Below are 27,795 nucleotides of genomic sequence, written 5' to 3'. Positions count from 1 at the left end.
GAAACATTTCTACTTTTCATTTTCAGATAATAAACTCAGGAGGGAATGTGACAAAAAAATAATAATCCACTGTCATTGTAGATCCAGTGTAGAGTTAATGGCAAAATTACGAAAAAGGTGCAGCCAAGAATACAATATATGAAAGAGGGAAGATGGGCTAATAAGACTCAAGTGATTTCCTATTGTAATCAAATAATGGTTTAAATACTTTTTCTAGTGGTAATTTTAAGATAAATGCATTGAGTAGATTTGCATCTTTAGTTAATGCTCCAATAAGATATATGCCATAGAAAATAGTTTAAGAGTTTGGCTCTCTCACTCATAAATCAGTTTTGTATCTGTTTAGATAATCTGATGTTCTATTTGAACTCCGTGCAATGTAGTTTTCCGTGATCTAATGGATTATTTAAATGTTAACTCAAAGTCTAAGTGTACAGTCAATGACAGCTAGCATGACTATTCCCTGAAGTGGGGATGATGGGGAAAATAGTCTTTTCCACCTGCAGGCAGGCGTGGGATTCTACCAGTTCGCACCTATTCGCTAGAACCGGTTGTTAACATTCTAAGCAGTTCGGAGAACCGGTTGTTGGAAGAAATCACTGGCCTAATCCTGTAAGGAAGGCAGGAAGGAAACATTCTGGAGTTGCTTACAGAAACTGCCTCTCCGTTAACCCTTATTACATTCTTGGCAGGACTAGACTTCCTGTCTCTGGAACTTCTCTGGAGTTTTTTTCCCCTCCTTTGCTGGTACTTTGCTCGTGTGAATCTCCTTGGCCCATCCATGAGATAAGACCATTTATCAATTGTGGAGGACTTGGAACCTCTATCACATGGGTGTCAAACTCGCTACATCACATTGCCATCACATGACGTTTCATGACATTTTTTCCCCTTTGCAGAGTTGGGGTGGGTGTGGCCTGTGTGTGACGCATTCAGCCCATGGACAGCCAGTTTGACACCCCTACTCTGTCACATTGCCACTCTGCTGCTGAGCAGGGTTAGATCAAAGTGATCTGACAGAAAAAAAATGGTATTTCTGTGGGAAAATGGAAGAAAATCTTTCAGGCTGATAATTCAATTTCACTTGGAGGAAGAGTTTCCCTAAAGTAAACAATTTAATAGCCTGTAATTAGCCTGCTGAGAAACCATTCCTCCATCTGTTGACATAGATCCATGCCTCTGCAATCTTTTCTAAATCCAACCTTTCACAGGTCTGTTAGGAACCTTTCACCCCACTGGTTAGCTGGCTAGATCTTTTACCAGCCCAACCACTCTGAAGAAACATATGATGGAGATGCTGATAGCTTGAAGGTAGAATACAGAACATAGAATAATAGAGTTGGAAGGGACCTCAGAGGCCTTCTAGTCCAACCTCCTGCTCAACAGGAGACCCTACATCATTTCAGACCAATGGTTGACAGTCTCTTTTTGAAAGCCTTCAGTGATGGAGTACCCACAATTTTTTTTTAAACAAGTTTTATTCATTTTTTCCAAAACAACATTAAAAAAGGCTCTTTTCAGTGTACAACATAATTCCGAGTCACCACTTTTACATGCAAATATGACAGTAACTATATATTCATTTTTACATTCAACATTCTGTCTTGTCTATTTTTAACTTAATTCTATTATTACTTCTCCATTTCAACTTCTACATAAGAAAAGAAACAAACACATTAACTCTGTTAAGTGATATTGCTTTCATTCTAAGCATCTTCTCAATTCATTTCAATTTATTTCAAATATATATTTTTAAACATTAACATTTCTTTTAAGTGTGGCCTTTTCTAAAGTACTCTTTTCTCATTTTATCTCTCAACTTTTATATAAGAAAAGGAACAGGCAAGTTAATGCTATTCATTAATATTACTGTCATTCTAAACATCTTCTCAATTTATTTCAATTTATTTCAAATGTATTTTTTAAGCCTTAACGTTTCTTTTAAACTTTGCCTTTTCCAAAGTACTCTTTTCTCATTTAAATCACTGTTTCCATATCTTCATACTTATTCCCTTTTAATTCTTTTTTATCTTGTCAAATTTGCAATTCCATCGCATATTCTTTTCATAAAGTCTAGATTAATACAAGTTTTTCACATAAAACAAAACATAAATTTCTCCTCCCCTTTTACTAGTTTGGGGTGTCACCTCAGTGGTTTAAGTATGCCTTAATTCCCTCATCTGTAATTCCCAATTAAACATCTATTTTACTTAGTTATAGTAATAATCAATCCCTAGAAAAATAAACTACTTTATATTGTACTTTGTACCACCTTTTTCTTCTCTCCTGCACAAATCTTAGTCCAGCTAAGTCCACCTCTTCAGGGTGGCCATTTTAGACCACTGCTCGGTCGTCTTCAGGGGGACAATTGCCTAGCCCAGGGAGGGGGGATGCGGCTCCCCTCAACCTGGCTGGCGGCTTCCCCTTACTTCGCCGCCCCTCCGAGACAGCTTCAGCCCCTAATCATAGTGATTGGGGCTCTCCAACAAGAAAGCGTGGACTGAAGCTGTAGACAGTTGCAGTTTCCGGTCCGTCGACGAGAAGGACTTAACCCGGCGAGTACCCACAATTTCTGAAATTTCCTAATGGTGACAACAACTAATCAATGGAATAACTTGCCTTCAAAGTACCCCCAATTTCTGAAGGCAAGTTATTCCATTGATTAATTGTTGTCACCATTAGGAAATTTCTCTTTAGTTCTAGGTTGATTCTCTCCTTGGTCAGTTTCCAACCATTGTTTCTTGTCTTGCTTATTGGTGCTTCGGAAAATAGTTTGACCCCCATATCTTTGTAGGAGCTCCTTAAATATTGAAACAGTGCTATCATGTCTTCCCTAGTCCTTCTTTTCATTAGACTAGACATACCCAATTCCTGTAATTATTCGTCATACATTTTTGCCTCCAACCTGCTAATCATTTTTGTTGCTCTCCTCTGCATTCTTTCCAGAGTGTACCAAGGGTTGGGAGTAGTGGATAACCAAAATTTTATCATCAAAAGAAGATTTTGCATTTCTTCTGTTTCTAAAAAAGAATCACATCAACTTGTGCCATCTATTGCCTCCCTCCACTTAATTCTATGCTTCTCTCTCCAAAGTCGGGCTGCTGTGTATGAAAATGTCCTCCATGATCATAATAAAATAAAATAAAATAAAATGAAGGGCTGCAATTGATTAGCACTGTTATGCATGGTCAGAGGGCATAGAAACAGAAGTTGCCATTTATCAGGTCTTTTGAACTTTGTAACAAATGAAAAAGACCCTAATAAGAGAGTCACTGACACAGTTGATCATATGCCCTCCAAAAATATGCTGGCCACAATTCTAGAAATGTAGTTAAACATTGGGGGATGGTAGACAGATAGTCCTATTTGCAGAACCTTCTGTCTCCCATCATCTATGCTCATCCCACCAGATCTAGCAGGGTTGGCAAATTCCAGGTACCTTCGATCAAACAATGCCATCTTGTTGGACCCAAGAGTCACACCTTCTCTGTTGTAGCACCTGCCCTATGAAGAAGCATCCCTTAGCAATCTCGATGGCTTTGATCCTGTTAAGCTTTTCATAATAGGTGTTGGTCAGAAACACAAGTTAACTCTCCGCTGTGACTTTTTTTGTTGACCTCACACATTTAAATTGGATTGTTCTGGGTTATCGTTTGGTTTTATATGCTACCCAAAGTCATGGTTGTGAGGTGGGCAGCCATAAATCTTTTAAAAAACAAATAAAATAAAGAATGTAATTGGAGTAGAGTTTCTATATTACACCAAGGAAAAAAGATATATGCTGAGATGCAGTAACTGAAAAGAGAATTAATTTGCTTTAGTGACATTCAGATGGCATCCATCAGTTTCAAACTTTGTAATATCAGGGAACCACAAAAGGGGAAATATTAATCAACAATCATATATTTGTATTTATCAATCAAAATCAAAATCAAAACTATGTAATAATACATAATAGGTAATAATCATAACTAATAATTTATTTTGATTAAAAAAATAACATCCATAAATGAAGAACATTCCTTGGGCACCCCTCCAAATTAAGTAACACTTTACTGCCCTTTTGTGAGACCCCCCAAATCTGCTGCTTCACTCTAATGTGTGTTAGTGTAACTATATGTGTGTTTTGTTATACACAGAGTTATTCAGTACGATGTGAAGACAGAATATTGTTTAACAAATCTTAGGCTCACTATGTAGGACAGTTCTGCACCTCAGAGCTAACAATTGCGAGACAGAAAGTGACCCTCCCAAGCAGGACATCAATGGCTTCCTTTAGTAAGACTCAAAATGTTTGAAATGCATTCCCTATTGATACTTTCACACAATCACTATATAGCAGAACTGTTATCTCCTAAGGGTATACTAGGTTTTTTTTCTCAGAGGTCAGAGTCTGGGTGCTGATAGCTATGCTCTCGTGTGAAACTCATCCACCTGCTCTTTATGTCACGAGTAATTTAGTCAACGAGCAACAAAAGGCAGCAAGCCGTATTTAATAAACCTCCGTGTCCCTATTAATTCCTTCCAGGCAGCTAAGAGAACCTTCCTATCTAATTTTCAATTTTCTATTGACCTTATCTCTCCACAGGACTCTTTTGTTTTCAACTGGCTGGCTATCTGGTGTTTTGTTTGGGTTTTTTTGCCTTCTAGATATTTTCTCCTTCATTCTGCATTCATGCTCCAAAATGCATTTTATTACATGTAACTGATAATCAATGGAATTTAGATGCTTGGGTAATAATGACCAATCAACATCCATGCTGACACAATTTAGAGTCAATTCAAATGGTTACACAAACTTTAATAAGTATTGTATAGGGAGTCTACCTGTTTCTTAGTTCAGCTCTGAAATAAATACATTCATACAGCTCTGAATACACACAGCTCTGAAATAAATACAATTTCTTCTTGAAAGTCCACTTGAGACTTTCAAGAAGAGATTGGACTGCCATTTGTCAGAAATGGTATAGGGTCTCCAGCTTTGGGGGGTTGGACTAGATGACCTACAAGGTCCCTTCCAACTCTGATTATCTGTTACATGCTGTGACCTGGGCCACAGTCAAGCAACTTAAAATGCCAGCCTCCAGTCCTTGAACGAACAGAAATGCATTGATGCCTAAACTACGTTGCTTTAACTCCTGATTTCTATTCTGCCTGAGGAATAAGGCCCATGAGAGGTACTATCCTTATACTGTGGTTTTAATGCAGGATTAGTTATGAAGATGATTATTGGATTTCTCTGGTTTTGTCAATCCCACTGAGTGCCCCATGTTGACAGGGAAAATAACAATCGAACATTTCTTTGATGCAGTGTTTCTGAACTTTAAGTTTGGCAACTTTAAGTTCCCAGAATTCCCTAACCAGCTACACATCTCAAAGTTGTGAAATACCACTTTAACTAACATATGTGGCATTCTCCACACCTGTGGCATTCTCCACCCTATTTCCCCTAGCCATGGGAAGCCATGGCTTTGCTGAGAATTCTGGAAGCTGAAGTCTAAATATCAGGCACTTTCTGTGATTTCCTTCTATAGTAACCAGGAATGGATCTAGTTGCCATTTGGGTCTTTGTAGCCCAGATCTAGTAGCTTTATAGGCCATTTAATAGCTAAGGTCTGGTGACCCATATTGCAGGCTTTTGCTAATAAGTTACAAATTGTGTTCCACCTTCATGGTTGGACAGGTTTTCGAAATTGTTAAATACATAATAATAGCCTTGTTTTTGTCAGAAGTAGTGTATCTGAAATCCTGAAATTATTGTTCGGTTGCTATGCTGCAGTTTCTTGTCTATAAAACTGAGAACGCTGTCTTTTTTTTTTTTTTTAAACTTCTGGAGGGGAAGGGATACATGAGAAGGAAATGTTAAGGTTTCCAATAGAATTTTCACCATGAATGCAAGATCGTTGCGATACATTTTATAATTTCACCCGGAGAGAGGCTTGAAATTTACTGTCACTTTCTTTATATGTTACTGTCCAGACTGACATTCTTGTCTTGTCCTAATCAGAATGCAAATTGTTTTGGATAGGTTGATAATGGAATGGGTTCACTTACTGAAATACTTGAATCAAATTAATCTTGTGAAAATATTTTCCCCCATATTTCTTCCTACTTATAAGGGAGAATACCCTTGGCTGAAGGGAAATCTTAACATAACTGTTTTCTAGATGCACCAAGCAGCCAAAATTCTTTATCTATCACTGGGGGAATTTAGAATTATATCAGTGTTAGGGGACGAGAAAAATCTGTGTAGCACCTTATAATAATTGATGTGGATATGAGTTTGTCTCTGGGACAGAGAGGGAGGGAGGGATTAATGGGGTATTTGTGCCCAGCTCCTGACTATTCCAAATTGCGTAATGACAGCAGATATATAGATAAGATAGATGTAGATCAGAATTTCGCAACCTTGGCAACTTTGCTTGGACCAATGTAGATAGAGTGAGCTCATGCCTCATGGCAACTGATGCTATGCAAATGACACAGCCTTTATGCTGGTCTTTTTCCCAAAAACAATAGTTTTAACTGGGACAGAAGGTAGCACACTGGGCATAGGAACATTCTGAGCTTTTCTAAAGCCGCATCAAGATCATTCATCTTGATGCAGCTTTTCTTGCTTAGAATACTGTGGGGGTGTTTTAGAATTGCATGTGGCCTAGGAGAGATCTTTCATATTATCTGGCATGCTTTATTTAATTTCTGCTGTTGTTGCCTGCCTCTTTAAGAGAATAAATATTCAGCTGAAAATAAAAAACACACTATGTTAGAGAAAAGGCTAAGAGATAAGCTTCTGCTTACATTCATGTAATCGATGCACTCTATTTCTTTTCTACAGCCTTATCGAGAAAACCCTGTTTATCATCTAGGTCTAAAATCATAAAACCCAATTATCCAGTTCAATTAAATGATATTTTATTCATAAACCAAATATACAGTCCAATTAAATGTTAATGAGTTCATTATCTGACATGGGCAAAGAACATCATGAATATCCCTCCAGAGATTGTTGCACAACTCCACCCTAGTCTCCGATGAAGGAAGATGGGGTTTGTAGCACACAAAAGCATCCAGAAGACTACATATTGCCATTTCTCTCTTTTACATAGTTATATCGTTTTCAGAAATCTCTCTCCGGGTCAAGTTGAGCGAGAACTGTTGGCTGGCCCCTTTGTTTCCATCTCCATATCTAAAAAGATACATGTATAAATGGAAAAATGCAATGTTCAGTCAATAAAATATCATTATCAAGACTGCATCTATATTAGAGCTTGGAAGGCAACATTTTTTAAAAAATCTGGTGGCTGTCCTTTGGGTGATGTTTTCTAGTAATGTTTCGCATTTCATATCCATGAAAGAGGAGGAATCCTTCTCAATCACATGCCCAACTTCCTTGACCAAAGCCACTTCCCATTCTCAAAGCTGCACCTCTCTGAATTAGATTGTTTTGAATTGCATTTAGGTCTAGTGCCAGCAATTAGCTAGGCCTGTCTCTGTAATTGCATGATTACAATTCATATGGTTGAAGAATGAGTTGAGGTGTGATATTATGTCCTTTCTGAAAATTGAATGCTAAATGGCCCATATTTTCTCTAATGAATCTCCTGTTTCCAATAGTGTTAGTGCTCCAGTCCATTAAAAATTAATCTGAGAATTAAAGGAGTCTCCTATGGCCAGACCTTCTTGACAATAGTGGCACTTTTAGGGGTCTTTCTGTTCTAAATATTCTGCACTCCTTTTCAAGTTTTCCTATCGCAATAGAACAAGGGTCTTCAAACTTGGCAAGTTTAAGAGTTGTGGACTTCAACTCCCGGAATTCCTGAGCTAACATGACTGGAGGAGTGTTCAACTGTCACGTTTGAAGACCCCTGCAATAGAAGCATCCTTATATTTTGTAAAAAGGAAAGAAGCCAGGATGCAGCAAATTAATTTCCAAGTGCTTGGAATATTATCTTGTTAGAAAGCTGAAGATTACTTTACATACCTCTTTCTCTGTCTCAGCCTGTATTATCACAAAAGCATACACATATATTTATAATCTATCTATCTATCTATCTATCTATCTATCTATCTATCTATCTATCTATCTATCTATCTATCTATCTATCTACACACACACACACACACACACACACACACATACACACACAATAAAGAACACTTGCTTGTAGATAGATCAGCCAAATCTGTCCTTATGTCATAAAACATTTTCTGTGGTCAGCTGTTCATGTTTGTACACTTATATACTACAATATGGGTTACTTTCAAGGCAGATACATCTTTGAATATCTCCCTGAATTTTTAAAGAACTTTCCCAATAAAAGCAATACAGATAGAGTATCTGGTAAGAAAATATCTCTGAAACAATGACCCAAAGGGTCATGGATTGTCAATTTTTTTTCCTAAATATATTCTGGAGCAAATTAATTGGAAATAAAAAAGAAATAAGAAAAACTATTCAGCAAACCAAACACCTCTTCTTCTATTGAAGAAGGAAATGTTAGTTACAGAGATTATTCTTGGGATTCCCAGATTTTAAATTATATGGTGAAATAAAACCAATTATTTTCAAGGGCAGCTTTTCAGCCAGTTATGAGTAAAATCATACTAATAAGCTGCATTCACAGAGATACAACTAATTAAAACTATATCTGAATATGTGGGCAATACAGTTAAGTGTTGCATAGATTTTACCAACTATATTTAATATCGAAACAATCCAGTCATGAGAATTGTGATTTTGTAGAAATATTAAGACACCTAATCAATAAAAAGAAAATCTGTTGTGGTGCTAATGGAGTGTGAAATACTGTTAATAATATTCTATTATTAATCCTGATTCCATATGTGATCACATAGTGAAAAAAAACATTTGGCAATTCTGCAGCATGCAAAAATAAAAAATGCTCTCATCAAAGCAAAGGGAATATTTTACTTAAACAAGACAAAATTCTGGATGCACCAGTATTTTAATGGGAAAAGGAATGCAACTAACAAAATAGTAACACATGGTACAAGAAAATTAGAATTAAAAAGCATCTTGAAAATAAACAGGCAGACATTTTATATTCTTTTAAATAACAGGAGGAATAATTTGGCAAGTGAACACAGAATGAATACAGTGATCAATTTATACTTCTCTTCAGTGTTATTTCTATAACAGGGACAATTAATTAACCTGCTCACTTCTTTTTCTGACAGGCATCACCAATCTTGTAGTTATTTACAATTCTATACCATCAGCAAATGGATTATTCTATGCAAGTAATTATATTGGGCACTTTAGCCCTTATTTTAGTAAAAAAATAAAACAGTTTTATTGCACATTTCTGTCTTCTGCACTGAAAAGTTCCAATAAATATAAAGTTTCTGTCATGAGGGATAAAATGCAAGAAATCAAAGTACTATAATGAATCAATTTCATTGTTTATCTATAATGTACCACTTTGGTTAAATGCTTTCCTTTCAAAAGATTTTTTTTAAAACGTAGAAAATCCAAGTAACATTTTATGGCTACCTATTGAATTCCATGGCTGTGTTCAGGTCTTTTCTGCAGATATTTGCAGATGTCAGCTCTACACACAATTCTATACACTTGGAAGGAGGAAGTATATACATAAGATGACAATTCAAATTCATTTGTTCATTACATTTGTATAACTGCCATCTTACATATGATCCTGGATGGCATACAATAGTGTGCATTTAACAATTCAAGAGAGATATTACAGTGGTTAAGTACAGTTATTACTAATTCACTCCTTTTTAATCTGGGGAAAACCTGGGGAATTAGAGAAAGTATATCACAACTTTCTAATGATCATGGCAGAGGAAGAGAAAAATATTATTCCAAGATATTAAAAGAATATATCACAAGTAAGTGTATGAATCCGTCCATCTTCTTGGCCATTATTTTTTTGTTGCTGCAATGATATATTTTTGGTTGTATTGATGTCAGTTCAAGTGTAGACACACAAGATGTTTTGAACTGGAATTTAAATTTACCAAAGGAAGGAAATTTAGCATTTATTAAGCCAAATTAAATGCCAGTGTTCCTGAGCTATGTATGCTAATTATGATGCCAATCACTGGGTTTAGGTTAGGTTTTTACATCTGTGGGATGTTTTATAAACAACATAGCAAATGATGGGTCTGCACTATGATAGGCCATTTTTAATAGTGTAATACAGTGGAAGGGCAAAGCTATCCAAATAAGAGAGAGAGGGAGAGAGAGAGAGAGAGAGAGAGAGAGAGAAAGAAAGAAAGAGAAGAAGAAGGAAGAAAGGAGGGAGGAGGGAAGGAAGGAAGGAAGGAAAAGAAGAAGAGGAGGAGGGAGGGAGAGAGGGAGCGGAAGGAGAGATCCTTATGCAGGTTCAAAGGTTAAAGTGATACCACTACGGGTTTCCGCAGAAAATATAAAAGATAATCAAGATGACAGCCCCAACAATGTGATCAAAGCTCCATTTTTGCAGTTGTCATCTTGGTCTTGTTGGCCATAACCAGAAGACACACCCCTGGATGACAAAGAGAAACATCTATTTTAGAGACCAGACTTTCTTGACTCCAAGTGCCCCATCTGAATACACGTGACATTTAGCATGACAAAGGAACTGATGGTGAAAAACCCTTGGATTATCTATTTTTAAAAGTACAACTAATTGCAATTTTAGAGAATAAATATTTTAGAAAGACCCATCTATTTCAGCATTGTGTGCTTTACAATTAGAACTAGATGCATTTTACTAGAGTAAGAGGATTGTTCCACTATATATAAAATTCCAGTTTTCAAGGACCACCCCCCCATTTTTAATTAAAATATTTTCCTTTATATTTTGCAGGCTGCTATTCTAAAAACATTTCAGTCAAAAGCTGTTAAAAATGCTGCAAGTTGTACAGCTCAGCTGCACAGCTCAACAGCGCCACCATGTGAATCTAACTTATCTGTGTTTATTTTTCCTAACTCTTCCAAGTAATGATTTTAATAGAATAATTTTTGTTTTACATTGTATGCTTTGCCTGATTTTAAACATGTTCTCCAAAAGGGTAGGTCATCCCTGATAGCAAGTATTTCATTTCTCACCTAACCAGGGATGGATTTCTTTTTGGGTGCTCTCTGAGTTTAGTTTTTTTTCTTGCAGCAGAGATTTCATTACCTAAAGTAGGTAACATCAACAGTGAGCACCCATTTCAGCTCTGACTCATAAATATTCTGCTTAATTGGGATTTCTTTTTAGAAGAAATAAAATATCAATTTTTTTAAAAAAAAACAGTTATTCCTACCAAATCACATTCAGCTCTGATACCAGTCCTTTTTCCAATAATTGAATATAATTTCCATTAGAAATAAAAATAGCAATAGCAGTAATAATGCAATTATTCCTGGGGAATTAGCCTGCAGATTCACCTGGAGGTAAGGAAAATCACAACCTGAAATGTAAAATGGCAAACAGGGAAAAGAAATAAATATGTGTTCCAGTGAAACTAAGGGAAGAGGGAAGGATACAATTGAGGTGAATAACGATTATTAGAAATGGAGCTGATGAATATTTTGCAGGGAAAGAAGGCACAGGATTAATCAACGAAAAAGCTACAATGTGTGTCAGAAAGTGTGATAACTATGTTGTTAGGAGCGCATAATGAATAGAGGAATCTATGCATCGGGGAAAAGTGGTGTGTTACTCTGTAAATAGCAACAGTGAGGAAAACACAAAGATGGATTTTGGAAAATATGCAAATTCTGAATGAATGACACCCAAGAGAGAAACACGATTCTCCAGGCAACATGCGTGGATGGGTGGGGAACGAACCACCTCTTTTTCAGAAAAAGTGACTGAGCCAAACTGATATGGATTGCTGAATGAGGGAATGTAATTGAAAGAATGAACTAAAGTAATTGCTGAGTGACTTGGCTAGCTAACAACTTTGTCATACAAAAGATAAATAAAGAAACTAGAGCAGGGGTGTCAAACTTACGTCATCACAGTAACGTCATGTGATGTATCAGGACTTTATTCCCCTTCGCTAAACTGGGCATGGGCGTGGCCAGTGTGTGGCGCTGAGAGTTTGACAGCCCTGAACTAAAGGGTCGGCTTTACCGGACAACTCACAGGGACAATTCAACAATTCTATTTAATTATTTCAAATAAATAAAAAAAATATTTTTAAATTTTTGTCATTCACATTCCATCCTGTCCCTCCTTTTGCATCCTTTCTTTAATGATTCTATTCCACAATTTCTTTGGTGTTAGTGTAACTCTTGTCCCACAGCGAGTTGGCTGCAGCAAGTTGACTGTGGCGAGTTAGCCACAGCAAATTGTCACCGACCCACTGTGTAGCCCTCAATGGAACTATATCTGCATGTAATCCTTGACTTATGACCTCAACTGAGCCTAAAATTTCTGTTGCTAAGTGAGCTAGTTGTTATGTAAATTTTGCCCCATTTTACGACTTTTCTGACCGCAACTGTTCAGTGGATCTTGTTAAGTTAGTAACCCAGTTGTTAAGTGAATCTGACTTCTCCATTGACTTTCTTTGTCAGGTCTTTGTCATACTGCAACCGTCATAAATATGAGTCAGTTGCCAAGCATCTAAACTTTGACCATGGGACCGTGGGAATCCTGCAACGGTTATAAGTGTGAAAAATGGTCCTAAGTGACTTTTTTCCAGGGCCGACGTGAAAGAAAATGGAGAAACTTAGTACATTTAATTGGGGAATGGTCGCATCTGGGTTTTTTTGGGAAGATAGATTGGCTTTGGAGATTGGATTTATTGTATTTAATCAATCAGCAATTTATAAGAGATGGCATTAAGAAACAAACATGGATATTTGACCCGGAATCAATTAAGCTTAATTTGGGGGGATGGTTTTGGATTGAAACTGTGGTAAATTTTCTATGAGTTGATTATAACAAGTTTGTTAACAAAGGGTTTTGGAATTTTAATCTTGTCATTTTTCCCCATTATTATTGATAAACTCTTATCATTTTATATATTACTATTGTTTTTGCTTTTAACTATTTTGTTACTGATATAGTAGATGACAGGCTAACAATTTGTAAACAGATTTAGTAGTTTAAAATTATTTTGTCCTGTTTTGTAAGGGGTGGGAAATTAACATGGTTGTATTATATTTATCAGCATTCAGCTAGGGAGGATGTTATGTGCATATGTGTTAATCTTTTTAAGACACTTTTTAAATGTTTTTTAAAATATTCTGGTGCTTTGAATTTTAATTTTTTTAATAAATTAAATATTCTAAAAAAAACCATGATACTCATAAGGAAAAAATATTAGAAAATAGAGAAAATAATCATTTCAAAAAATATAAAATTAAATGAAGAGTAAATTGTCAACTTTTTGTTCTTCATGTTTCATAGGAAATTTAAATTTCTCTATTAACTTTGTGAGCAAGTGTGATATTTGTGATTATTCTCCGCATAGAAGGTCTACTGAAGCCAAGTGCTATTTGTACAATTTTTAAAGATGCACAGAATGACAAATCTACTGACATATACTTTAAAATTGGTTATTTTAAAATCAAAAGAACAATTTGGAAAAGCTAAGATACTGTACAAACAATTTTCAGTGGGAGCCTTTTCGTCATTTGAGAAATTAAATCACAATAACCATTTCAACACTTCCAATTAAGAATCATATGAAGGTTCCCTAAAGATACATTTTCTAATTTGCAAAATTTTCTAATTTGCTTTGCTCTAATTTGATAGATGTTCTATCCTTTTCCACCTCAAAACCTGTATTATTTTTCTATTACATGAGCTGTGGAAAATTAAGCGTATATTAATGAAAAGGGATGAATCTGTTATAACTGAAAGAGCACTCTTGAACACATTTCACATAGACAAAAAAGCTAAAGCAAATTCTGTCATTTATTGCCAACACAATTGTCTTAATATTTGGTTTGTGATGAAAAACTGTATTTCTTTTACCTCATTCATTGCTAAGTGTTCTTATTGGGTATAGTTCTAAATATTTGTTTTCACATCTTAAGCATGCTTCACCCCAAGTATTATGGCCCTTAAATATAAGGAACACTGATTTGGTTTTTATGTTTTGGCATATAGCATGCACATTTATCACTAGAATTAAAAAATCTTAGGTTTTATTTATTTATTTTTAACTGCCATAGCTTGACATTATGTTGATTACTGAATCAGTCAGCAGAACTGTCATCTTATATCATTGAGAACGTATATTTGGTTAATAATAACAGGCCCTGTAAAGACTTACGATTTATGCTGAGACTACAAATTGATTCATATCCTCAGTATAGCAACCTGTGGCATCTAGTTCTTTCAGTGATTAAAAAATCAAGTATATTATACAATATCTGCCCATGATATGATTTAAATATGGTTCTCTAGCTCATAATCAATTTCCTCCTTGCTCACAACTGTGCCCCTATCCATTTCTACATAACCCCATTGATTGAAAGTTTCCTTCCAGAAAAAAAATTCAAGATTTCAGCCTTTATCTGAGACACATTAGTTGCAATACACTAATATTGTGTATCCCTGGACCCGAAACATTATAAAAAAAATTAGATGTCACTGTATGCAAGCATGAAACAATATTACCCAATATAGTAAAAAGACAATAATTGACTGACATTAAATCAAACTTATTTCCAATCACTTGTTACATATGTACAGAAATACAATGAAAACAGTTTATGATTTCTATAGCATAACTGGTATGATCAAAATGTCCATATATTCACATTATTTTGGGAATATGTGTAAAATTTCCCTGATCTTTTAAGAAGTAATTACTGATGGTGCCCTTATAAAAACAGTCCAAAAACTCTACACATTTCACATTTCTTCCATTACAAAAGCATCCAGAATACTTCGTTTTTCTTGATGAAGTTTTAAAATTGTAACATCTTATTTGTAACAAAAAGCTCTAGAACAGGTTTGAGGAACCAAAATGTTACCACATAAACCTCTGGATTTCCTCACTATTTGGCCAGTGAAACGGTTTGTTCAAAAAGAAATAGAACGTTATTGCATTCACTAAAATATATATAATCAACTCTAAGGAAAGTTTCAAAAGTGATGGCAAGGGAATATTAAGTCTATATATAATATATGGCAAAATGAAATAACGGAATTCTAGAAGCTTTTGTGGAACTGTGACGGCAAACAGACATACAAAATATACTAAGTTCCAGAAAACAGATTTTGACTTCAGTGCATCTGTGAAACTCCAGCCAGCAAATATATAAACTGGAACTAATATGTACTTGACAAGCTCATGTCTTTTAAAGATTTTTCTCCACACATAAAATGTGTAATGTCTGTTATCTGCAAGCAAATACTTATGGGCGTAAGTAAATTTCCAGACAAGGAATAAGGAAACAATTGCAAGGATACTGTATCGCAGAAAATAGATCCTCACAGAATGGAGAAAATTGATAAATTTACCGGGTGTCACTATAAGAGGGAAGGAAAAAAAAAGACTAAAAGAAAAAAAATAAAATAGCTGAGGGAAGTGCAGGCAGGCTTCATGGCTGCTCCTGTCCCCAAGAACGATGCCACCATTGAGGACAATGAAAATAGCAAATATCACCACCAGAGTAACATATGGCCATATCAAGAGAATCAGACTGCTGAAGTTTTTAAGTGACATAAAGTACCCAAGGAGAAATCTAAGAATCCTGATTGATTCTGAAAAGATGTTTTGTGCCGGTAAGTTTTTCTTCTCTTTGCTTTTCAGTAATTCCAATTTCCAGCCTTCACTTAGCTTTTCTGCAACAATACTTCCACCACAGAAGACAGTCCATACAATATTCGTCTGGCGAAACATAACCCCACAAAATCCAAGGAATGCTGAGGTTTTATGATTGCCATAGAGACACATTAAATAGGCAAAGAGGGTAAAAAACGTGGACCCCGTGTCAGTATAATAAAGGAATGTAAAAAAATAAAGAGTTGGAAATATTGCTAGTGTCAAGGTTGACAGGATTCTCTGGAAACCAGAAGCAGCCTAAAGATGGGGGAAAGAAACAAGAAAAAGAATCAGGGATATTGTTCCTAATAAAAATTTAAAAACACGAGCAAATTCACTAGGAACTTGAAGCAGAAATAAAGATAAAAACATTAGCATTAAACCATAGCACGCCATGTTAAAGTTCACTGTTAGAAATTCAGCTCCTAGAAAAATGTGTTGATCAATTAATGGAGTTTTAAATAATCATATTGCCGCATTTCATTAATTATGTTTACCCATGACCGAAAACATTATTTATACAGTCAAATTTGCTTCTATGATTCACACACTGACATAGAAGGCATCACTTTAGAAGAAGCAATTTTGCTCCTTTTATATACAAAAACAGTTTCCTTCCCAAGGCTACCATTTGCAAATTTTATAATTACCATACACATGCATCAAACACATATTTGAAATAAAACATTTCACTAACATTTCACTACCTGTTACAGATAGTCCTCAACTTTCAACAGTTCATTTAGTGACCGTTTAAGGTTACAGTGGCACTGAAAAAGGGGACATGACCATTTTTCACCATTTACAATCTTTGTAGCATCCCTATGATCATGTGATCAAAATTTGGATGCCTGGCAACTGGTTCATACTTACAACCGTTGCTGTGTCCCGGGGTCATGGGATCCCCTTCTGCCAAGCAAAGTCAATGGAGAAGCCAGATTCACTTAACAACTGGTTATTATCAACTGAAGTGATTCACCTAACAGCCGAGGCAAGAAAGGTCGTTAAACAGGGCAAAACTCACTTAACACATGTCTCATTTAACAACAGAATTCTTGGGCTCAATTGTAAATTCTAACCAGATACAAGTTTAATCAATCATTATTAATAATAGTATTAAACTGATATGTGATTCTAAATGAGATAAGACAACTAAAACCACAAAGGTGAGATACCCTGGGAGTGAGAAATAAGGATGGCTTGTTTCATAACAATACTGGTAATCCTTGACTAACAACAGTTCATTTAGTGACCGTTCAAAGTTACAACGGTACTGAGAAAAAAGTGACTTATGACCATTTTTCATCCTTATGACTGTTGCAAGCATTCCCATGGTCATGGGATTTACATTTGGACGGCTTGGCAGCTGGTTCATATTTATGACGGCTGCAATGTCCCAGAGTCATGTGGTCACCTTTTGCAACCTTTTGACAACAAAGACAGTGGAGAAACCAAATTCACTTAATAACCATGTTACTAATTTAACAACTTCAGTGATTCACTTAATAAGCACGGCAAGAAAAATCGTGAAGTGGAGCAAAACTCACTTAACAAATTTTAAGAACATGTATTTGGAATGTCAAACCAGTCAGTCCTAGAGGAGATCAACCCTGACTGCTCTTTAGAAGGCCAGATCCTGAAGGTGAAACTCAAATACTTTGGCCACATAATGAGAAGGAGGGGCTCACTGAAGAAGAGCCTAACGCTGGAAATGGTTGAGGGCAAAAGAAGAGGACGACAGAGAATGAGGTGGCTGGATGGAATCACTGAAATAGTAGGCATGAGCTTAAATGGACTCCAGAAGATGGTAGAGGACAGGAAGGTCTAACAATTTGGAATGGGTGCAGAAAAGTTCCATCCAAGAAGACTTCAGAATTTTGTCAAATATTGCTTTATGTAGAGTGAAAGTGCTTTAAATATTTTAAAAACTATCGTGTAGAGCGAAACTATTTTAAATGCAATATACAGCATGTACCTTTTTATGGTGTATCCTGCAGAAGAGCAAGTATAATAAATAGAAGTTTCCAATGCTGAAAAGCAGGTTAATGAATCGGAGGATTCCTGTAGAGCAGAGGATGTTTTCAGACCAGCCAAAGAGCCAGCCTGCGGGCTTCAGGATTCCAACTGACAGCAAGTACAAACCAGGCAATGTGGTGATCATCGGATCCCACTGTCGGAAAGAAAAGAATTTTTTTTTTAAAAAATTACAAATGGACAATTTCTATGTAGGCAGAACAAAACAAGAAGATATCTCAGCTCCTTGTATTTCCCCAAATTCTGTTCATTTTATTAACATAATTTAATAAAATATTACTTTTAATAGTACTAAACATAATAACAACAATAGTAGATGGACGGATGGATATTGACCATGTTGGGGAACCCTGGTCTATTAGGAAAAAAGGGAGGAAATTGTATATAGTGCCCTTCAGATTTGAAGAACTGTATTATGTATAATGTTACTAGAAAGATGTGAGTCTGATTAATGCAAGGTGTATAATAATAAAAATAATAATAAAAATAATAATAATAATAATAATAATAATAATAATAATAATAATAATAATAATAACCCAGAAACCACACGGTTCATGTATTTAATACTTAGACATTTAAAAATAAAAAACTTAAATATTTTTTTTAAAAAGATTTGAAGGACGTCAACTTCCATCAACCGCTTCCTGCAAAGGCCATGGTGAGGGAGGATGGGAGTCGTAGTCCAAAAGAACCCGAAGGGAAGACAGAGGCTGGTCCTGTGCGGTGCTTCTGGTAAGCAAAGATGGAGAAATGACAGTGGGAAAAGGGGAGGGAGGGTCTATTTTTTGCGGGATATCAAGAAAGAAAAGCAAACCCCAAGGAGCGAGCCACCTTCGGCTGCTTTTGGAGCCTGCAAAACTCCGTACTTCGAAAGCGGCGCCGGGCCTGGGGATTAGCTCGCCCGCCTACCTGTTGGAAGCGACCCGCGCAATAAGCTTGCGCCTGAGGGACGTGGAAGGCCTCGTCCATGTAGGCCTCCCGCTGCTGCCGGTTGAACGCCGAGAAGAGCAGGCAGGAGGCGAGGAAGGCGCAGCTGAAGGCCGCCGAGAAGCAGGAAGCCTCGGAGCGCTCCATGGCACGGCTCCCGACCGGCTCGGCCCAGGCACCGCGGGGCTCCGGGAGGGGAGAGCGCACGGGCGGCGTTTCCGGAGACCGGCGACGGGGAACGAAGGGAGGCCTCTACGCCGGAGAGGCCTTCCCGACGGGAAACCGGTCGACTGGAGGGAAGGAGGAGCCTCGGCGGGCCGCTGTTCTTGACCCGCGTGCAGGTTTGTGGGCCTCGCCCGGCTGCGGCCTCCTTCCCCGGGAGAGAGAAAAAGGGCGAGGGGCGGCGGGGTGGGGTTTACTTTGCAGCCCCGGTGCAAAATTATCCTCTTCCCATTCTTAGGAGCGAGTTTTTTCTGCAGGGTTCTTGTTGGTGCTGAAGGTGTTCGGGAACTGTGAGAGCTGGGGGGTTGTCATGTTGCCTGGAGAGCACCGTAGAAAAAAATACGGTATAAAAATGCCATTTAAAAAAAAGATCCAATGCCATATATACAGTCGCCTTTTTTAAACAAAAAGAACAAACGGGTTAGGGAAAGGTGGGTTTATTTTATTTATTTATTTGTTTGTTTGTCAATTGCTTACAAGATAATAGGTATAAGTAAAAACATAGTTAAGAATACATTTATTTTACTTATTTTGATTTGTCAATCGCTTACAAGATAATAGGTATATACATAGTTGTGAATACATGAAATGGGTACATATAAGAAAAATAAAAAAGAAACAATAGGTAGGGACGTTGGTGCACTTATGCACTCCCCCTATAGACCTCTTAGGAAAGGGGTGAGGTCAATAGTAGACAGTCTAAGGTTAAAGTTTTTGGGGTTTGGGGAAGAAACTACAGAGTCGGGTAGAGTATTCCAGACATTGATCACTCTGTTGCTAAAGTCGTATTTCCTGCAATCAAGTTTGGTACGGTTAACCTTGAGTTTGTATCTATTGTGTGCTCTTGTGTTGTTATGGTTGAAGCTGAAGTATTCATTGACAGGTAAGTCATGGCAATGTGTGATTTTATATACCATACTTAGATCAGACCGAAGACGGCGTAATTCAAGGTTTTCTAGGTCTAGAATTTTGCATGGATACATATAAGAAAAATAAAAAAAGAAAAGAAACAATAGGACAGGGACGGTAAGCACGTTGGTGCGCTTATGCACGCCCCCTAACATTGAGTGCAATGTTGTTCCTGCTGATGTAGATTACCTTAGAAGGAGTGTTCAAATAAGAATAACTTAATAAATAATTAAAATTACAGCATTTATATAATTTATCTCATTTATTTAGAATGGAATAGAATAGAGAGTAGAGTAGGAATAGAATAGAACAGAACAGAACAGAATAGAACAACAGAGTTGGAAGGGATCTCAGAGATCTTCTAGTCCAGCCCCCTGCTCAGGCAGGAAACCCTATATCGTTTCAGACAAATGCTTGTCCAATCTCTTCTTAAAAATTTCCAGTGTTGGAGCATTCACAACTTCTGGAGTCAAGTTGTTCCACTGATTAATTGTCCTGTCAGGAAATTTCTCCTTAGTTCTAAGGTTGCTTCTCCTCTTGGTTAGTTTCCATCCATTGTTTCTTGTCCTGCCCTCAGATGCTTTGGAGAATAGCTTGACTCCCTCTTCTTTGATATCAGAAGACTTCAGTCATGTCTCAGCCACTACTCCTTTTCATTAAACTGGACATACCCAAATCCAGCAACCGTTCTTTAGCTTCCAATCCCCTAATCGTCTCTGTTGCTCTTCTCTACACTCTTTTATTTGATTTTTATCCCATCAACTCAAGGTGGAGAACCTAAATTATACTGTGTCTACCTCCTAATTTTCCCACAACAATAACCCAATGAAATAAGCGGGGCTGAGAGAGAATGACTGGCCCAACTGGCTTTTTATGCCTAAGATAGAAATGGAATTCAAAATCTCCTGATTCCTAGGGCAGCCCTTTAAACAGAATTATAGAGCTGGATGAACCAGAAGATTTTTCTGGTTTTCTAGTTCAAGGCAGGAGACATACCATCCTGAACAAATTGTTGTCCAGACTATTCTTGAAAACCTCCAGCAATGGAGCACCCACAACTCCTGAAGACAAACTGTTCTACACCTGTACATTTGTATTCTTTTTCCCTGCCTAAATACAGATTCCTGTTTTTCTCACCACTGAACTGCATTTGGTTGGATAGGGCCCAATGCTCAAGTTTGCCAAGATCTTTCTCAACCTTGAGTGTATCTTCCAAAGTGTTAGCAATTCTCCCCAAATTGATGTCATTTGCAAATTTGATGAGTTCCTGTTTTATCATCCTATTTACATCATTATGAATTAATAACCAATAGGCCAAGCTGGTTCTATTATAAATTAAAAATAATATGTATTAATCAATAGTTGTATTAATTAATGTATTGTAGAATTATAAATAATGAATACTAATTCAATTATAGTCTTAAATATAATTTAATGATTGTATAATATAAATATATAATTAAATTATATATTATATAATTGTTACATTATATTTAAGATGATAATTTAATAGTCTTACATAATACAATTACTTATTGTATTATTAATAATGTGATATTTGATTTATACAATAGTACCGTGTTTCTCATATAATAAGGCCAGGTCTTTTTTTTTTTTTTTTGAGCCCCCCAAAAAATGGCTAGGCCGTCTTTTCGGGGGTGACTTAATTCCCTCCCCTTGCATCTTTGGGTGGGTGGGCGGTGACGGCTTGGATGTTGACCTCGGCGTTGGTGAGGCACTTAGTATCGGGGTCAACGCAGGCAGCAACATATCCGGGTGTGCCACAAAAGTACTTCCTAACGGCAAGCCCCCCCACACCATTCCCCCCCCCCCATTTCGCATGTTTTAATATAGGCCTTAATTTGGGGGGAGGGGCTTAATTTCATTTCATGCCTATAAAACATGCTGGGGCTTCCTATTGGGGGAGGCCGTATTGTTGGAGAAACAGGGTACAAATAATACATAATTCTAACTATACTATATTGCTTATATAGATAGTCCTTGACTTAACAGCAATTTGTTTAGTGACCAAAGTTACAACGGCACTGAAAAAAGTGCCATTTTGCTCATGGCTGTGGGAGCCTCCCCAATGGTTGCAGAGTCCTGGGGTCACAAGATCCCCTTTTGCAGCCTTCCGACAAGCAAAGTCAATGGGGAATCCAGATTCACTTAACAACCGTATTACTAACTTAATAACGGCAATGCTTCACTTAACCATGGCTAGAAAGGTCGTAAAATGACCTTAAAACTCACTTAAATGTCCCACTTAGCATCATAAATTTTGGACTCAATTGTGGTCGTAAGTCGAGAACTATCTGTACTATATTATGGTTGGTTGCACAGTCAGCCAGATCTTTACACTGGATTTGGCATTTTTATCCATCTATTAATTTCTCCCCAAGGTCCTGGGATAAGCACATATTATTGTTTGATGGCGATAAAAGTATGGTAGAAAAATATTTACTATTCCACATAAAGGTGATGATTATTTTGTCAAAGTTGATGGATGTTCAAGTGGTGCTCCAGTTGTTTTGGGATTCCACCCCAGGCACCTATTACTATTGATATTATCTTTGCTTTATTTTGCCCCAGTTGTTCTACTATTTACAGGTCTTTGTATTTTGTTACCATCTCCAGTTCTTTCTCTTCTCTTCTGCTCTTTTGCTGAGTCTGGGATGTTATGTGGCAAGTGCTTGTCTGTTTGATTACCATACTTTTCATTTTCTATTATTTTATCTATTGTTATTAAAATTATTATTAATAAAATGTATCTTAGAGAGGGTTAATGTGATTTTCCTCTGTGTTAATTTTTTTTCTTTTCTACTGACTTATTTTTGAAAAAATTATCAATCTAATGATCTACCCTAACCCTCATTAATTTAGAACTTCCTTCCTTCCTTCCTTCCTTCCTTCCTTCTCTTTCCTTCTCTCCTTCCCTCCCTCCCTTTTAGCAAGCATCATCAAAAAAACAATCTTTAAACTAAATATTTTAGGAGTAATCTTGAAGGAAGATTTCTTAAATTTAGATTGGACAATGCATTATTAAGAAATCATGGGATAGATATAGAAATATATACAGTAAATGTTCTCCTGAAAAAAAATGTCAGTTAACCAAAAATTAGCCGGATCGGTACCAAATATTATGATTAAATCAACTTTTTGTCAAATGAAAATGTAAAGAGCACATTAAAAACAGATTTACTTTGCTTGCTGTGAGAACACACTTTGGGTAAGTCAGAATGAAGGGCTTGAAAAGCTATTTTTATAAAGGTGCATCTTATAATTAATTACAGTACAATGTTGAGTGTGCTCTATTGTCATTTTGTTTGAAAGGCCTTGAAGAAAGGCCTTGAAAAAAAGTGCTAACAGGAACCTAGAGGTATCCTATATGTGCATAGAAGCAAAGAATTTTTACATGGTGACTACAAATGAACTCTGGATATTCAGACAGTTGTGAAGATTAATTAACTATAAGTTCACATTTTTGAAAAATGATAATACTCATATTGGCACAATTTTCTTACTTGGTGACAAATAGGCTGGAAAAAAAATTCAGGAGAATAGCACTTATCTTTTCTGTAGAAAAAATATTCTGGAAGCTGTTCCAATGTGAAAGCCAAGATTTGTTGGAGAGCAGGTCGTTAGTGTAGGATCACGTTTCATGAAACCTAATCAATTCTGGAACATAAACCCACTTAATCTAATTTTCCAGATGTTAACATTGGATAGACTACTAGACGCACTTCATAGCAATCCAAGATAGACCTGATCCCTTCTAGTTATCTCACAGAATTCATCTTTAAACTTCATAACGTCTCTGTTTTCCAAATATAGAAGATTATAATATAAACAGTTTTCAAATGTAACTTTTAAATGTTTATAAATGTTCCAGGTTTGATTAATTCAGAAGGAGCTTACTGTTCTGGTAAAAGATGGAATGTTTAACACAGCGGTTAGAATTATTTCCTGACTGCCTTGTGACTCTTATCCTATTTAATGGTGTGAAAAATGCTGCTACTCTGCGGAGGAAAGCAATGGAAGGAGCTATTGATGGAGCATTAATTAATCCTTCAATGGTAAGCAACTTGTCTCCATTTTACATATTCAGTAACTTTTAGAATTCACTAGGTCGCATACTGTTGTAAAAAAAATAAATCCAGTGAGTAGAAACTTCTAAGGAGATAAATAATTTTCACCTGAATTTTTAAATTGCCTGCTCAAACTTCTGGAACATGGTTTCTTTTCCTTCTTGACCCTATTTCTGTGAAAAGTGTTTTGCTGAAGTTCTTTTAAACAGAATAACATTTTTTTCCTGAAAGCTAAATTATAAATATTAAGAGGACTGGTAGGTGTCTGTCTTTCCATAAGTATAAATGTAATGCATAGTTTAAATTTTAATATAAATATGGAGTTAACCTAAATGTGCTATTCCATTCCATATCTGTAAGATAGGGAATGGTTTCCTAAAGTATCATTTAGACTAAAAAATGCAAGTTGTTGTTCTGGAACTGATACAGCAGTTGAAAACTTCATTATATTTTCTCTGGCAGGTTGTTGATCCTTTTCAGATACTAGTAGCCGCAAATAAAGCTGTTCATCTCTACAAAAGTGGCAAAATGAAGACCAGAACACTGAATGCTGAAATCATATTCAACCTTTCACCAAACAATAATGTGAGATAGTTATAACTGGGGCTGAGATGTTGCAGGCCCTCTTTTGTTTCATGCAGCTTCACACTCTCTAGACATTTTCCTGTATTCTTTGGGGTATCATTTCTCTTCCACTTTTTGGGTTGGTATACTGTCAGGAGAAAAAGACAAGGAAATGTTGAATTATGGTGAGAAAGGATGAGAAAAAAGTAGTATAATCATAATACAAGAAGCTTCACCTACTATTGGGATTTGTTTTGTTTTATTTTTGCTAGCCTCCAACTGCAGCTCCCCATTTTACTGGAAACCAAAGCATAATCTAAGCAGAAGAGCCCTGGTGGTGCAGTAGTTAGAATGCAGTATTACAGGCTGACTCTGCCCATTGCCAGGAGTTCAGTCCTGATCAACTCAAGCCTTCCATCCTTCTGAGGTCGGTAAAATGAGGACCAGATTATTGGGGGCAATATGCTGACCCTGTAAACTGCTTAGAGAGTGCTGTAAAGCACTATGAAGCGGTATATAAATCTAAGTGTTCTTGCTGTTGCTAAAACATACCCCCCAAATGTTAGTCCTTCTTAATTTGTACTGTGCTGTAAATCGGGGTGTCAAACTTGTGGCGGCATCACATGACGTTTCATGACTTTTTCCCCCCCTTCGCTAAACCGGGCGTGGGCATCGCCAACATGTGACTCATCAGGCCAGCGGACCGCAAGTTTGGCAGCCCTGCTCTAAATCAATTTTACAATATTTCAATATTGACTGAAAGTATTGAGCTGAAAGAAGGAAATATTAAATACCTTATTTTTGCTTAAGTGAAAATAATATGTAGCTCATTGGATCTTCTAAAAGGGAAGGTTATTTTTGGAATAACATTTTAGATTGTCAGGTACTAATGACTGTGATTAATACAAGATTATATTCTCCTTTAATGTTAGATTACAGATGCCTTCAAGAAATTTGGCATTTCCGATGGTGACTCTGCAGTACTTATAGTTTTGATTGAACATGAAGAGAAAACTGTGAACCTGAACGATGTAATAAGTCAAGTAGACGGCCAGCAAATTTCCATAGCTGATCTCTCCAAAATAAGTGATGTACAAAAAATTAAGAAGGTTTGTTTCAGTTTCTCTGAGTAAGAAGATACAGTAAAAGAGCATTTTAATAAATTAAAACATTGAAGTTTCAATGCAGTGTAACAGGTGTTCACTTGGGTATTATCATAAGCCTAGGGTAATTTTCTCTCAGATATGGATGTATAAGATTGCAAACATATAAAAAGGTGTTTGCTTAATCTTTCACATGCATATCTTACCTTCCCCCCCTCTAAAAAAATCTGGATTGTTTTCACTTTCCTGGAAATCTAAAAGTCAATGTAGTTAAACCTTTTCCTAACTTCCAGCTCCATATTTGGAAAGTTAGCAGAACGAGGAAGACTGATGTAACTAATAAAAAATGTAAATGTCATAACACAACCTATAAACTAGGTGTAAGCAACTTGTAAGCTGTTAAGTGTCATGTCTCCTGTGCTACCGAAATTCAGAGGAAGATCACATTAGTACACTGAACTGAGTTTCTGGCTTCTTTCTGTCCTACATTTTCAGAAGAGGTTTCTTGAGATATTTTCTTTTATTCTGTGCCTCGGTACCCCTTTCAGGGCAACTCTGAAGTGTAAAACAATCTGTAAAAATGTCTCCAGGCATTGAGCGGATGAACCCCTTCCAACCCTTTTAAACAAACAAAAGCAAATACTTTGTAGAATCATGCTGTCTCTTGAGAAAGTGACCATTCTATTATTTTTGCAGGTATACAAGCTGACTCCACAAGAAGAAAAAATAGGCACCCTGTTAGATGGCATTGTTTGCAGAATGGCAACAAAAGACATATGACTGCATTAGAACAACAGCAGTTTGCTAACTGAAAGAAATGTTTTTATTTTTTTCCTTGTTATGCCATCATTAAATGGATTTTGGAATTTCTGAATTGATTTGAAGCACAATGTTATTATATGAAGCAGAATAATGCAGCTTTTTAAAGTGCTTTTCTGCCAGTAACTAATGATTGTCAGATGTAAATATTAAAATGTAAAACTGCAGAATTCTGAGGCCATTTCCTGCTTTGCATACCAAAGCAGGAAATTCTTTGACTCAAAGTCTCAATTTTTTTTCTGGGAAATACAGACCAATGAATAAAATTGCAACAAATTATCAACAGAATTCTTTGGCAATGAAAAAAATGGGAACTTCAGATAATTCTGTACTGATTCCCTGCTTTCATCTCATTTCACCCGAATGAAAGTCTCATAGAATTCATACTCTTTTGCTCCAAAGAGAGACTGTTTACATGTGGTAAAATCGAAAGTTAATCTGAGTTCTCTAGGAGGACAATTCTACTTCTTTGTAACATTTCCAATAGCCATATTTATAACCATGGGATGTACCTAGTCATTTGTTTTCATAGGTACTGTTAAGTTTCTTCCATCTCACTCTATTGTTCGAATTCTCCTGCCCTTGGCCAAACGTTGTATCTTGAGGTTATCATCTCTTCTTTGATCAGATGGACCCAACACAGATAAATTCCACTTTGCTGTAACCCTAATTTTATTTTGACTACAGTCTTATTGCAGCTGTTCCACTTTCCTGTTTCAACCAAATATAACCTGTATAGCATGACCATGTTACTAGATCATAACTCATTCCGTTATCTTTTTCCCTTTGGGGAAGCCTCTTACGAATGTTGTTTTTGCTGCATCTTTGAATTAAAAAATGCCTTTTTTTTCTAGAAAATTGATGACTTGTTATTTTTCTTTGGGTGGTCATGGGAGCGTACTTCTTCCCAAACTTTCGGAAGATTACCCACAGCTGTTTTCTTATTATTAGTAAGCTAGAAAATGCAGGCTACACCAGATTAATATCTACAATGCTCCAAAGGAATAGGCCTAAAATCATATTCGGAAAATTTCTTCCTTAATCTTGGATCTGAATTGTCTTAATCTAGTTTTTCTCAATTTGTTTTTCTCTGTCTTTGAAATGCAACTGCAATGGTCATGTTGGCTGGAAATTCTAGAGGTTGTAGGATCAATACATTTATTGTGCTAATGCTAGTTTGGGAAAGCCTGACAGCTTTAATCTTTGAACATGGAGCACCTTGTTCGAGATCTTGCAGCTTTTTTTAATTTTATAGATCTATGTATGTGATTACCCTTCAGTAGAAAATGTTCTGTCCTACCGCTTCCTTGGGGTTATGTCAAATTCGCTCCCAAAACAAATTAAAGACATTTAAATTGGATAAATACACTTCTTCAGAGTAA

General features: G+C 36.4%; 2 protein-coding genes across 8 annotated transcripts; one reads left to right on the top strand and one right to left on the bottom strand.

Moving 5' to 3' along the window:
- Positions 1 to 3,796: 3,796 nt before the first annotated feature.
- ALG10 (ALG10 alpha-1,2-glucosyltransferase) lies at positions 3,797 to 18,855 on the bottom strand. 2 transcript variants are annotated; one of them, XM_026702883.2, is made up of 3 exons: positions 18,691 to 18,855; positions 17,720 to 17,914; positions 3,797 to 7,186 (listed from the first exon to the last, which is right to left on the bottom strand). In XM_026702883.2, the coding sequence occupies exons 1-3, from the start codon at positions 18,853 to 18,855 to the stop codon at positions 7,118 to 7,120; spliced, it is 429 nt and encodes a 142-aa protein (XP_026558668.1). In that variant the 3' UTR covers positions 3,797 to 7,117. The 2 variants fall into 2 exon arrangements, with proteins under 2 accessions (XP_026558668.1, XP_026558660.1); XM_026702875.2 differs by lacking the exon at positions 3,797 to 7,186 and adding an exon at positions 13,866 to 16,002.
- TPRKB (TP53RK binding protein) lies at positions 18,389 to 27,080 on the top strand. 6 transcript variants are annotated; one of them, XM_087934154.1, is made up of 6 exons: positions 18,499 to 18,513; positions 19,169 to 19,361; positions 23,732 to 23,915; positions 24,390 to 24,512; positions 25,424 to 25,600; positions 26,291 to 27,080. In XM_087934154.1, exons 3-6 carry the CDS (start codon positions 23,772 to 23,774, stop codon positions 26,372 to 26,374), a joined length of 528 nt encoding a protein of 175 aa, XP_087790280.1. In that variant the 5' UTR covers positions 18,499 to 18,513; positions 19,169 to 19,361; positions 23,732 to 23,771; the 3' UTR covers positions 26,375 to 27,080. The 6 variants fall into 6 exon arrangements, with proteins under 6 accessions (XP_026558697.1, XP_087790280.1, XP_026558689.1 ...); XM_087934155.1 differs by lacking the exon at positions 18,499 to 18,513 and adding an exon at positions 18,946 to 19,049 and having other exon boundaries at positions 19,169 to 19,274; XM_087934153.1 differs by lacking the exon at positions 18,499 to 18,513 and adding an exon at positions 18,946 to 19,049.
- Positions 27,081 to 27,795: the final 715 nt, after the last annotated feature.

Source organism: Pseudonaja textilis, chromosome 5, assembly GCF_049901715.1.
Source record: "Pseudonaja textilis isolate UNSWEBS1 chromosome 5, rPseTex1.2, whole genome shotgun sequence".
Lineage (NCBI taxonomy): Eukaryota > Metazoa > Chordata > Lepidosauria > Squamata > Elapidae > Pseudonaja > Pseudonaja textilis.
This window is presented reverse-complemented; position numbering and strand designations above follow the sequence as displayed.

Excerpts from the sequence above, each read along its gene's own strand:
- ALG10 (XM_026702875.2), bottom strand. The coding sequence starts at position 18,855 with ATGGAGCGCTCCGAGGCTTCCTGCTTCTCGGCGGCCTTCAGCTGCGCC. Across the intron at positions 17,915-18,690 it reads GCGCGGGTCGCTTCCAACAG|TGGGATCCGATGATCACCAC; the intron begins GTAGGCGGGCGA and ends TCTTTCCGACAG. Across the intron at positions 16,003-17,719 it reads GCAGGATACACCATAAAAAG|GCTGCTTCTGGTTTCCAGAG; the intron begins GTACATGCTGTA and ends CCCCATCTTTAG.
- TPRKB (XM_026702912.2), top strand. The coding sequence starts at position 23,772 with ATGGAATGTTTAACACAGCGGTTAGAATTATTTCCTGACTGCCTTGTG. Across the intron at positions 23,916-24,389 it reads CATTAATTAATCCTTCAATG|GTTGTTGATCCTTTTCAGAT; the intron begins GTAAGCAACTTG and ends TTTCTCTGGCAG. Across the intron at positions 24,513-25,423 it reads ACCTTTCACCAAACAATAAT|ATTACAGATGCCTTCAAGAA; the intron begins GTGAGATAGTTA and ends CTTTAATGTTAG.